The sequence below is a fragment of the Pelecanus crispus genome, chromosome 1, assembly GCF_030463565.1.
Source record: "Pelecanus crispus isolate bPelCri1 chromosome 1, bPelCri1.pri, whole genome shotgun sequence".
In the NCBI taxonomy this organism is placed as follows: domain Eukaryota; kingdom Metazoa; phylum Chordata; class Aves; order Pelecaniformes; family Pelecanidae; genus Pelecanus; species Pelecanus crispus.
In genome coordinates, this window is record NC_134643.1 from 100393741 (window position 1) to 100406309 (window position 12569).

Genomic DNA, 12569 nt, shown 5'->3' on the forward strand with positions numbered 1-12569 from the left:
CTGGCTGATCTAAAATTTACTAGAATATGTGAATGCCAACAGGTGGTGATGAATCAAGCAACAGCTACTCACTAACCTGAACTGTAGGCTTATGAGCATCTGAGGTATTCTCTTTTGGCATAAATTGCTTTATTAGATCCTTACTGTAATTCATAAAAGAGCTCTCTTCAGGAGAAAGGTCCTTAAGCAAGGGTAATGCTTGCTTCAAAGACAAGAAGTCAGAGAGATCTGGTGCTCTGTTCTTCTTGCTCACATCTGTAATCAATTTAGTCAGTCTGTCTTCTTCCCATTCTGTGAGTGGTTGGGACAGTTCAAGAAATACAAATTCACTGTATCTGGCTGGAAAAGGAGAGAATGGATAGTATTAACTATTAGGTTATGTGATAAAAACTTGTCTGCACACCCACAAAGGAGAGAGAATGGCAGGAGGGGGAGCCCAAATACCCTGCCAGGTTCATTACAGGGGCCATCAGCCCACCAGAGGCCCACCTCCACAAGCCCAGAGGAGCACAAGGGCACAATGGCAGGTAGAAATGCAAATTAAGGACTGGGAGGAAGAGACAGTCAGTCTGGGCCCTTCCCAGGGCTGTCCCAGGAGAGTCTCAGCCCCAGAGTCGAGACCTGAAACCCATCAAAATGAGTCAATACCAGAGCACCTTTTGGACTGAGGGAGGGTTGCTGCTGAGATGTACGGCACACATGATGGGATGCAGGGGAAGAGCAATTTGGGATTGCACCAGACTTATTATGGAAAGTTTCAGGGAAGAACCAAAAGCAGGCAAAGGGAGGCATTTAGGTGATTTGGTGAGGAACAAGTAAGTTGAGAAAATAGAGGGCTAAGGGCATAAAAAGGACCAGTCGCATCTAAATACTTCGCTGGTCAGTACACTTGTCTGGCCATGCCCTGTGCATTGATAAGCACAGTCTGTCCTGGCTTCTTACTAAATTCCTTTCTAACTCTCTCCTGGGTGAGGGACTGTCTATTCGATGTGTGTGTATGGGGGTCTGAGCGCAGCAACTAGAGTGAGTGCGTATGTGCAAGTGAGCATGTGATTGCTAGGGAAGATCAAGCCAAACTAGGTGAATAGGTGAAGTGCCGTGGGAGCCAGGGGGGTGAGCAGGTCCCTAAGGGACAGCTCTGGCTGTGAGACTGCCTGTGTACCTCTAAGGATGAGAGCACAGGGGGGTCAGGTGTTAGGACCAGGGGAGTTCTGGCCAGCTGTGTGCCTGCATGCGCATGACTGTCTGTACCAGCAACTGGCAGTGGCCTCGGAGGCTTGTAGGTCCAGGTGCCAACAACTGGGGAGACTGGGATCCAAGGCCAGCAACTGGGCAGATAGTGCCTGAGCCCAGCTGATCCATCTTGTACATATGTGTGTGTGTATATATATATACCTGTATTTTCTCACTAGTGGGCCTCCATCCTGCTCAGCCAGGGAGGGGAGCAGGATGAGGCTGTTGGCGCCGTCTGTGTTTGTATGAGCGCTGTGTGTCTGTGTTATCTGTGCAGCCAGCTATGTATATATGTGGTGTATGTTTGTGCTCTGCCTATTGGGACTATACCTTCAGCCTTGCCACTGGTTGGACCTGGTGACATGGAGCTGCAGCAGCCTCACCCCTCTCAGGCTGTCAGATCTGGCACAATATATTTTCCTCTAATATTAACATACTAAAAAGGCAGAGCAGAATCATAGCAACCATTTCCACAATCTGTAAGACCACCACTGATTTGTTTCAACATGTCTCTACATACATTTCAAAATATTTACATTACTACATATTTAAAAGGCATAAAACATTCAAGCACACTAATTTAGTAACAACTGCTGAAGGTTTCTCCTACAATAAGGATGTAATCAAGGTAAATAAACCTAAGATTAAAAAGTGCCTCACAGCTTCATACTCAGATTCCACTAATGTCACTGGGAGCTGTGTCTACAGAAGCCACCAGTAACTTTGATAAACTTACATCAAGTAAAGGTAACTCATTGCTAAAATTTCACTCAGTACCTCACTTCAAACTACGCATGCTCCTTGTGTAAAGTTAACAATACTTATTTTTATTCATACAGGTGGTGATTGTACAGGGTAAACATACTGTTAAATTGCACACAGGCAACTCTGGCATCATCATTTTGTTAGATGTCATTTTGCAATGATTTTGCTAATGTAAAAACCTTGTGTGATTGTGCCACTCTGAATATTTAACCAACATTTATATTCAGTATTACAGAGCTTCATGCTAGAAAAACAAATAGAGCCAGTCCATAAGACCTTAACAGACTAAATAGCCCATTTGGTCTTTAGAGGAAATTTTCTCCAGTAATAATGCAATGGCCCAATGCAGTCTTGTCAAAGATCAAATCAACCTCTATCTGCCAAGCCTTTTGTCTAGCATATACACTACTCAAGACTAACACCACTTAAAAACATCCCATTTATTTTAAAGGGAGAGATACTTTATACGCAAGCCTAGTTTCAGAAGGCCTCCTTACACAGATTACAACTGAACTGTTACAAGGTCTTTTTGTTAAGTAGCAGTGGTTTTGAATCACATTATGTTAGATTTTTCTTCCAAATACAAGTACAGTGAGGCATTTTAGAAAAGCAAAAGTGACCAACTTATCTTTAAAAAGCTATACGCTTTCCTCAGTATTCCAGAAGCACAACAGTAAAATAACCGCTTTATTGACTTTCCATATATTAGACCTTTTCATTGGATTTAAGGAAAGAGATTACTCACATGGCTTGCTGATAACTAACTTTCCTAATTGGGTTTCAATCTTTTCTACACAATCCACAGACAACCAAAGGAAAATGATCGTTGTTGAAGAACAGCCACTGTCACTTCTCCACAAGCCAAACCTCCTCAGATCCAGAGTACCCACTGTCAGCTTAATATTCTTATTAAGAGCCACTGTAGAAAACAGAATTTAAAATAAAGATATCTTTCACAGCCATGGGTAATTAGAAATTCATACCTGTTATAGTAATTAATACTAAGACTAAGGATGATCGAAGTGTATTAAAACAGTACTTGTAGATTTTATTCCTGACATTACATAAAATGTGTTGAGAATTTAATACTTAAATCAGTTATATCAAACTATGTAAAACAAAGTTACCAAATTGTAATACCAAAAGCTAAACATCTAAATGCAGGATCCTTCATGAAAAAAAACCTGTAGTTTTCTTCAGAATAACCACAGTTAATAACTACAAATATAGAAAAAAATATTGCAAATCATGAATCCTCATTTGCTTTTAGTCAATCCAATTCAGAACTGCTCACAAACCTTGTCCTACGAGATACAGAAACCACGCATCATCTTTGGAAAATGGACTGAATGCAAATCTACAGTTATATTCCTCTTAGCTTTAGCCAACTCATACATTCTTCTTTAGTCAACCTAAGAGTCTAAAACCCTAATCTGAAAATATTAATGTTTCACCTCAAAAACATGCGTAGTCATATTTACTATAGTTCAACACTTAATATATGCAGGAATGTGGGAGGCAAGGCCATTAAAACTACAAGTTCACCTTAAAAGTGTAAGAAGCTGCTAAGTTATTAATGCTTACACTACAGGCACTGATACTTTTATTTATTGAAAAATATAAATTTTAAAAATTATTTAATGTCTTTGTGAAAGCAAATAAGATTATAAATTATTCATAATGTAAATATATACTGAGTATTTAAATGCAATACTTTAAAGATATAGTTAAGAGAATGCTAAAGAAAAAAAATTCTCTTACCCTGAAATGGGATTGTAATATACTTGGTTGTAAACTGAAATAAGATTTAAAAAATATAAATTAGTTTGCTTTTTACAAATTGATTAAAACAAAGTAAGAATTTTTAATTATCTGCACATCTTTCTTTGCTTATAGCCAAATAAACTGAAAATAATATCATAGAACCATTTAGGTTGGAAAAGACCCTTAAGACCATCGGGTCCAACTGTTAACCTAACACTGACAAGTCCAATATGCCTAATTTGAGACTTAATATTGCCTATTTCACCTAAAACAACACTCCTAAATACATATTGCAGAATCTAAGTGACAGCAGACTGACTTCCAGAGGTGTTCAGCACTGAGAAATGAGCAGAAAGTTGCAGAGCTGCCTACAGGCTCCTTCAGAAGAAAAACAAAAAAAAAAAAAGATGAACACTTAGGACAAAAGGAGCTTATTTGTAAGCACCCCATGATAAAGACTGCCAGCAGCACTATTTGAATTAAGAACACTATATAAATGGTCCAACACTGGGGCGTTACTTTGCTATTTACATTCACCTTTGAATTAAAGGCCTTTAAAGCTTCCACTTACACTTCTGCTATGTTGAAAAGACTCAGCTAAATAAAGAATGCTTTATTGTCACTTTGACAGAAGGTTGTCATATACATTGAGTGAAGAGGTTTCTCTTACATTACCACAGTAAGCACAAAGTTGTTTTTTCCAAGGAAATACTTCACTTTCCACCTAAAATCATTGTTTCTAAAAATATTTCAACTCACCCCTCAAAATGATTTGGGTATATTAATTTAGGAAGTTTCCATTAAATATTTTCATTACTGCATGAGACCCACTGCACAAAACTCTTTTGTGAAAAGCCAAAATTATTACTACAATCCAAGATTTCAAAATGTCTTAATGTAAGCAAAAGAGATACACATATTCAAACATTTATTTTTCAGTTGCAATATACAGAATGAGCCTGGTCAACGACCTGTTGAAACTCCTGCAGCTGATAGTCCATCTGAAGTACACCTCCACTTATACTTCTACATCCTGTGAGTAGCATGTTGCCTATGCGCTACTGCTTTTAGTGTTCTTTTTATACTCTTTAAAGCTACAAAACAAGCAATTTTCTAAGGATTAGCGCACAGTATATATTTGAACTCTGATCACTACAGATTACTTTATTCTAATATCTATACTATTTCTAAGAAAAGTAACTGGTGTTTATTTCAAGTGACACTAACTGTAACATGGCCACTATTTTCCGTTAGAATTCATGGAAAACTTCCTCCGTATGATTTCTGTTCCAGTACAGCATTTATACATTATACATTTATACCTTTACCTCTGAAAACTGGGGCCACAGAAAATCCCAGTTAGCTTTTCTACTGACAGCAATGCAAACATACGAGGTAATGGACTACACACTCCATCGTTTAGCCAAAGCAATTCGATGCAACAATAATCAAAACTCAGTGCTTCCACAGTAAGTACTGCTAGCTTTGGTTAACCAGAATTTTCTTTTTTAAATTTTATTCTCAAAATATCACCATAATAAAACAACTTACCCTAGCAGGACCTGTTGACAACCATTTAAATTTCCCAATGTACAGACTATCAAATTCAACATCCAATGCTGGGTTCATCTGTTTTTTAGGTGTGCTTCCAGAAGGTAAGCTGATAGAACGTTTATCTTCAATTGACTCTGTTAAAATCTGGGGAAAAAAAAGTGTACTTACTACGGGGATTTAAATGAGATTTCCCTCCTGTAACCTTAGGAATTTTCTCTTTATGTCTGTAAGAATTTACTCCCACAGCCAACTTCCATATAGGAATTCCATATTAAAAAGCTGTAAATATTATTACAATCATTACTGACAATGTCCTTCAGGGCCTAACAAGTATCTTACTCCACCTCTAAAGTCTGCATTGCCAAGACATAACCTGTGCTTTTTACTAATCTAGAGACAAGTAAAAACTCAAACAACAGAGCAACAAAAAATACCCCTCTTTTGATATCAAAGGTACAGAATCCAATTCAATGCTTCTGATCAAAATGATGCATCTGTGAGAAGAGGCAGCAATGGCTCTTCTGACTTGTTTCAGGATTACAGAGGTAACCTAAATCCAGCTCAAAGCAAGCAGCACAAGGCTAACAAAGTCCAAAATGGGGCAACAACCTTTATGGCTAGTTTTAGATTCAAATTCCACTGCTAGCCACACAGGAAAGGGAACTTTACTCTATTTCTGTCTGCTGTCAACAAAGATCCTTGAACTTCTGCATGCGCTGAATTACAACAGAAGACTGGATGACACTAAGAAACGACTGACTTGAACTACGATCAATATAAAGCATTGTGTGAAAACAAAACTTTTCACAGACATATCTTCATCATGTCCACCTCTAGCTCAGATTACTATTTGATCCTTCCTGTTTTGTAATAGTAAACATCTACAGATGTTTATTTTCAAAATATGAAATACATTGCATTTTGCAAGAACACCCAAGCTTCAGAGCCAGAGATCTTCTGTGAAGACTGTCCAGAATTCTATCTGTGAAATAAATTACTGCAGCTACTGCTTGTTGCTGGGAGTAATCATATCTGCTCTACGCATTTCACTTTTGTTCTAACATGCAAGAAAAAATAAACATTGGAGAAATAAATTAAAGGGTTGGCACAACAATACATAGGCCAAAAACTGGACTACCTGCTCTGTGTAACTTTCCATCTTGTCTTCTAATTGCTTTGCTGAGAAACAGAAGTCAGACTGTTGGTCTGTTTCTTTATTGTCAGTGACATTATCCTGCAGCAGCTCTGTGCATTTTGGTTCAGAAGGTCCATCATCATCATCATCACTGGAAAGTACAACTAAAGAGGAAAAAAGAAGTATACATATACTGCAAGATGCAGACTTGAGAGTATTTCATTCACTGTGGATTTCAGATGAGCAAAGAATTCTCTCTTGCAGTATGTAATATCAAAGTACACTCCCCAAACCAGTCAAGGTCTGCATGCATGAAAGCATATGCAACAAGTACTGCTCTGTATCTTTATTAACACCTTTTACCCAAGATCCTCAAAATTATTTGACTATTAAAAGAAACAGGTGACAACATAGCTGCTTCAAAGAAGAAAGAGTATTTTTTTTTCAGTTTAAGCACCATTAAAAAGTACAAGCTTGATGTTCCATAGCCACAAAATCAGCTGTACAGTAAGGATTGGCATTTCAGAATCCTGCTGTCTATCCTGTTTCTCCAGTACAAGACCCTCTACACTCCAGTAGAGGACACTAGCACCAGGTCTCTAACCTGCACAATGCATTACAAACAACATGATCTCTGTCTCCAATCTTTTGTTCCATATGTTTCAACTAGTCAGTCATGCATGGGTTCTCCTAGCACCTAAGCATACCAACAGTAATTGTCAGCAGCACAGATACAGTACATACTTGGGTCAACTGAAACAAGTTGCTGATTACCCCTGCAGATTCTGTTCCGCAGCTTGCTCAGGTACTGTGATGTGTCCATCTTTAATTTCCTGATGGTACGAACTCGTGGTGAAATCACATCCTCATGGGTGGCAGAAAGCTGCTTCTCTGACAAATTTCTGGGAGGAGACTCTGAGCCAGGTTCCTTTGTGCAGCTGTGAGCAGGCCTTAAGTGGTTGTGGGTGGAAGTGTCTTTAGGGTCTCTCTCTAATGGCTGCGGAATACAGTCTGGCACCAGAATTGCATTACATCTGCGACTTTGTCCATCCTCACGGGACGTTCTGCGGACAGGAGACTGAGTTGAACTCAATCTTTGCTCTTTCTAGAAAACAGCAATCAGAGACAGGATATATGTTTATTTCTTGATATTTCTATGATGGTTCAGATTAGTGATCACTGAGACTTAGCTATATGCTAGACAAAATAATTATAGCTTAATGCAGCTGCATTTAGAGCTCAAGTCAGGGTAATTTCTCCTTCCTCGTATTCCAAAGGTTATTACATAAAGGTATGAGGGACAACCATAGTCTACTATGACCCCTATTCAAACTGAACAAGAAACTATTTCTGATCTTTTAGCAGCTCTCTCACTGTCTGACACTGAAAGACCAAGCACCTGTGATGTTCATTACTTTGCAAATGTGTGGCTTGGTCAACCGGGTAAACAGGATTCAGCAACTACCTACTTCTGTGGGGTTTTAATCACAAGGTTACAGAGATGCCTTTATTGTATTCACATGCTTGAATATAAATCACAGTTTGTACTTGACTGATTCCCTCAGTCTTTTTTTTTTTTAAATCTTAATGACAGATACAAATAAAACTTTAAGGAAGGGTACAATAGACTGAGGAGCAGGGAGAAAGATGACATCTGCAAGGTTTCGATAACCCCAGGTATACTTTGTAATTTTTGTTTCAAAGTTCCTAATTAGTTCTATACTATCTGTGAAAGAAGCTTCACTTATGTAGCTAGACGCCTTACTTCCAAAACTGTTTTACTCCACACTCCTGTCTGAAGGAAATACTGTCATTCATCTCTCACAACCTTTCTGCTACAACAAGCATATTCTGATGTTGTGGACAGAAGTACATATATTCACTCTTCTTGATGCCACTGAACTGCTTTCCATCAACAGGTGTAACAGGCGTAACAGTGTCCCTAGATATCCTACTTATCAGTAAAATTCTTTTATTTTGGATGTTGCTACTGCTGCTACTGAGGTGTGTGTGCATGTGTATACACAAACACATACATTTCAATTAAGTGCAACTTACAGACAGTAGAAGTGATTTTTCCGGAATGTGTGCACTACAATCATCAAAAATATGGCCACTAGATCTTCTTTTCCTTTTCTCAGAATCAAAAGAGCCCAATTCCTTCTGACTAAGAGCGGTGCTGTTCATGTTTCTGCTCCTCTTTTCCAGTTCATCATAGTTCTTGTTTTCTGTGTCAGAAAAAAAGTGATTTAATGGGTTACCCTTAAAAACCTTTGTATTTCTTCATATCTGTTATGTCTTAAATAAAATGCATGGAAGCAGATACCTTCCATGATAGTTCTTTTCTTTTCTAATTGTGTGTGGCTGACGAAATATATTCCCTAAAATAATTAAGGAAAGACTATTATTGCACGATTAGTTAAGATAAGGGTATAACCAAATTCATAGCTCCCTTCACAGTAAGAATTAGCTCTCCATACTCCACAGCCTTTATTTTATCTTCTGCTGGATGCAGTATTCTCCATTTCCTGTCCTAATCTGCAAATATTACTAATGAGTATTAAAAAGATAGTACGATCTCCCTGGAGACTCAGCATAGAGCTCATCATTTTTCAGCAGTAAATACAAATATTGTCATGTAGCATAAACATTTTAACAGGGTTCACAAACTATTTGAGCATTCTTAATGTATTACATTCTTGAGTATAAAAGACTTTATAAAATTAGGATTATAATGGTGCAGTGAGGCTTCCCTCAGTTTCCTTTTTCTTCCACAGATCTGATTCACCGTAGCTTTACTCCTATTTAAAACCAACTATTTCATATATTTTACCGTATCTGTAAAAAATGCATTTTGAGGAAACACATACACTGTGTGCAATGCCTATTTTATTTCTGTGCTCTCCTCATAGTATTACACTAAAAAAAGAAAATTTACCAACACTCTCCAAAATTCATATTTAAATGCCAGATTATTACTCACTACAAACCTTTCTTCTGCAGCTCCCATCTTCTAAAAGTGAAGACAGTATTTTTTTCTGGTTCCTTAGAAGCTTTGGTCAATTTACACAGTTCATCATCTGTCTTTCTCAGGCGATGCTCAGACCTGTAGAGAATATTAACTATGACTTATCTTTAATTCTGAAAGAATACTGAATAAAAATCCCAACAGAAACAAGAGTTGGTTAGACCACAAACTTCTGCCTCTCTCGTAAGCATGTGGAGCTTGGCAAATGAAACACAAACTAATTCAGTTCCCATTATGGAAACACACAGATACTCTGACATTATTAATAATAATGAAACGGATGCTTCTAAAAGGCACAAAGAATGAAAATCTGACATGCTTGACATCAGACACTGAAATATTATTTTGCTGTAAAGCATGACTGCAACAAGAACACATAACAAAACAAAAAAAAAAAAAAAAAGAGAACAACAGTCAGTTGAGTGTATCCTTGCCTTTGTCATGAATGTGGTGGGAATGAGGCAGTGTAGTATATTTTTAATTTAGATTTAGAACTGCTAATAGAATCCACTGAGTAAGTTCCTGCAACGAGAAAAGATTTGAAATAGAAATTCCTGCTCAAAAGGGCCTTTGAAGAAGGTGAGGGGGACAGGACATGAATGAGGAAGAAACAGAAAAGAAACAGAAAAGGATTAACAGTACAAGAAACTAGGCAACCTACAGATGTTGAGTTTGTAGTTTCATTCTAAAAAGAATGACATGCAAGAAAGTGATCTTTTTTCATTTTATTAGCTTTTTTATAAATAGGAGAACATATTCAGGAGGTACTGATAGACTGAACAGTATGACATCCTGACGTTTGAGGTCTGATCTTGTAAACATACTCTGAACTTCTCCGGAGGCTAGTTACAGCTGACAAAAGTCTACATAACTGTATTTTGGTTTCTAATGTATGCATTAGGATTACAGTTAGTTATATGTTCATGTGATATTTTCTCACATGAACTTAGCTAGTTCAGTACGCAAGACTTCCCTTCTGAAAATTTATCAGGGTTGTAAGATAAAAGAAACTAACCTTCATGACTGGTGCTTAATTTTCTGAGAGGGTTGGAAAATAAAAAAGAAAATAAAGAAGATTTCATAGATAAAGCCACTTAGTGCTGCTCTGGAAAATCTGTTCCATTCCTCCTTTTGTCACCTCACTTAATCCAAAGGGATTTTGTGTTCATTGTTTTATAAGGTGCCTAACTCAGAATGTTGCAGTCTCCAATTTGCAAAGAGCTAAGCAATCATCACAATGACTGAAATCACTGACAGCTGAGCTTGGACCCATAAAGAACATCATCAGCCACAGGAAAGAACATTCTTGACCTCTCCAACTAGACAGCCAAAACTGTTGGACACTTGCTGAACAGATGCCTGTTCTTCAGTGCCGTATCTCTAGACTGGAGTATCATTGCTCTTTGGGAATACTGTAAAGACAAATAAAGATTTCCAGAGTGCTCTGATACTACAGTGATGAACAGTATATAAGCACTGTGAAGCAATTACTAATTATCTTTCCATTCACGAAGACTCATGAATTGGACCACATACAGAAAAAGTGTTCGCTTTTATTCATTCTGTATATTGAACAAGACAGAGTCTTCCACAGATCAGGCAGATCTAGCTTGGGAATAACCTCATGACAGAAAACTTGATTTTGCAACTCAGATCTCTCTCTCAGCTTAAATATTTGTATGCATAACAACTATATAGAGATGACTGTCTTAAAAGACCATACAAAACCATTAAGTGTTTTTTAGCATTTGTTTTAAACCAATATCACAATTCAGGCATTTCAACAATAGGAAACATTTCAATAGGAACGTTGCAGCTAATAGACTTCCCTAAATATATTTACTCTATACACAAATTCCGCACATTTTATTTTCACTTACAATCTCTGCTGATAACTCAGTTTAAAATGCACCTCTTAACAGATAGATATATGCATAAGCTAAGAAGCTATGGCAGTATATACTGAAGTGTTCTCAACAGCCATGAGAAACAAGTACGAAACACACTTCAAAACCCTAGGTTTCTTTACATTTAAGACCTACCTCAAATTCTTTAGTTATACTGGTAGGTCAGTGGTGACTTAAGCAAATGCATTTCACACTGGGTTGCAGCAAACAAGCAATGCAAAATCTACCGATTCTGTAACAGCAAAAGCAAGAAAGCAAACAGGGAACTCTCAGCAAGAGAAAGGTTAACTTCCTACCCCTCTGTTCTGATCACACACAATTCTTTGACTTAATCCAACACTTCCATAGTACAAAACTGGCACGATTTCCACTAAAACAGAACATGCATTCTAGCTACTCTCACGATACAGAAGAATCTCTATATGGCTATGTGCATATATATGCATAACCGTTATAAGGGAGGAGCTTTTACTCTCCTCTGAAAGAACAGACCCCAAAAGAATCAGTACCGAGTGTATCTTATGCACAGACCTTAGTTACAGAGAAGTGACCAGGATCAAACTATGTCTGTGTTGAAATAATTCCTAAATGCTCCATTTCCCTTGCAATATCTATTACAGCTTGCACTAATATGCTGGTCACTAGGGAAGGGTGGAAAATCCTCCTAATGTTGGTTCCTGCTAATAAGAAGCCTTTTACTTAATACATTAGAAAAGCATATCACAGGAACAGAGAATTAATCCTTCAAGCAATGAACCACTCCAAATCTAAAGCAAGTTGAGTACACCAACTACTAAAAAAACACCTGACTAGTTTAAACCATTCTTGTGCTTAACATAAAACTTAACAGCCACCCTTCAGATATGAGCTTGAAAAAATAGGCAAGGTATTTTCTCAGATTTAGAGTTACACGTAAGAGTTCCCTCTCTATGAACCCACTACCTCCCATCATCTAGAACAATACCAAGTGGAAAAATTGGATATTAAAAATTATAGATATTAAAGATTTTGTAGTAAAACAAAAAAAAACCCCAACCAACAATCCAAATTCCCCACACTTTAGTGAGCCTAAAGTTATGGAAAACTGTTTATTAGCAACAAATGTAGTACTTCAAAAATGACACAGTCTAATAAACAGTTCTAAATCCCTCACTTAAACTGCAGCTTTGTCAGATTAATTTAA

At 37.5% G+C, this 12569-nt stretch overlaps 1 protein-coding gene across 7 annotated transcripts in view; it reads right to left on the reverse strand.

Moving 5' to 3' along the window:
* Positions 1-12569, reverse strand: part of SENP7 (SUMO specific peptidase 7) — a 47916-nt gene that overhangs the window by 17685 nt on the left and 17662 nt on the right. For 6 of the 7 annotated variants that reach the window (XM_075727765.1, XM_075727766.1, XM_075727762.1 and 3 more), the window contains 8 exons: positions 9442-9557; positions 8510-8679; positions 7196-7556; positions 6455-6615; positions 5314-5460; positions 3760-3793; positions 2744-2917; positions 77-339 (listed from right to left, as the gene is read on the reverse strand). In XM_075727765.1, the coding sequence (XP_075583880.1) occupies positions 77-339; positions 2744-2917; positions 3760-3793; positions 5314-5460; positions 6455-6615; positions 7196-7556; positions 8510-8679; positions 9442-9557 (1426 nt within the window). The remainder of the gene's footprint in view (positions 1-76; positions 340-2743; positions 2918-3759; positions 3794-5313; positions 5461-6454; positions 6616-7195; positions 7557-8509; positions 8680-9441; positions 9558-12569) is intronic. The other variant, XM_075727764.1, reaches the window with a different exon arrangement.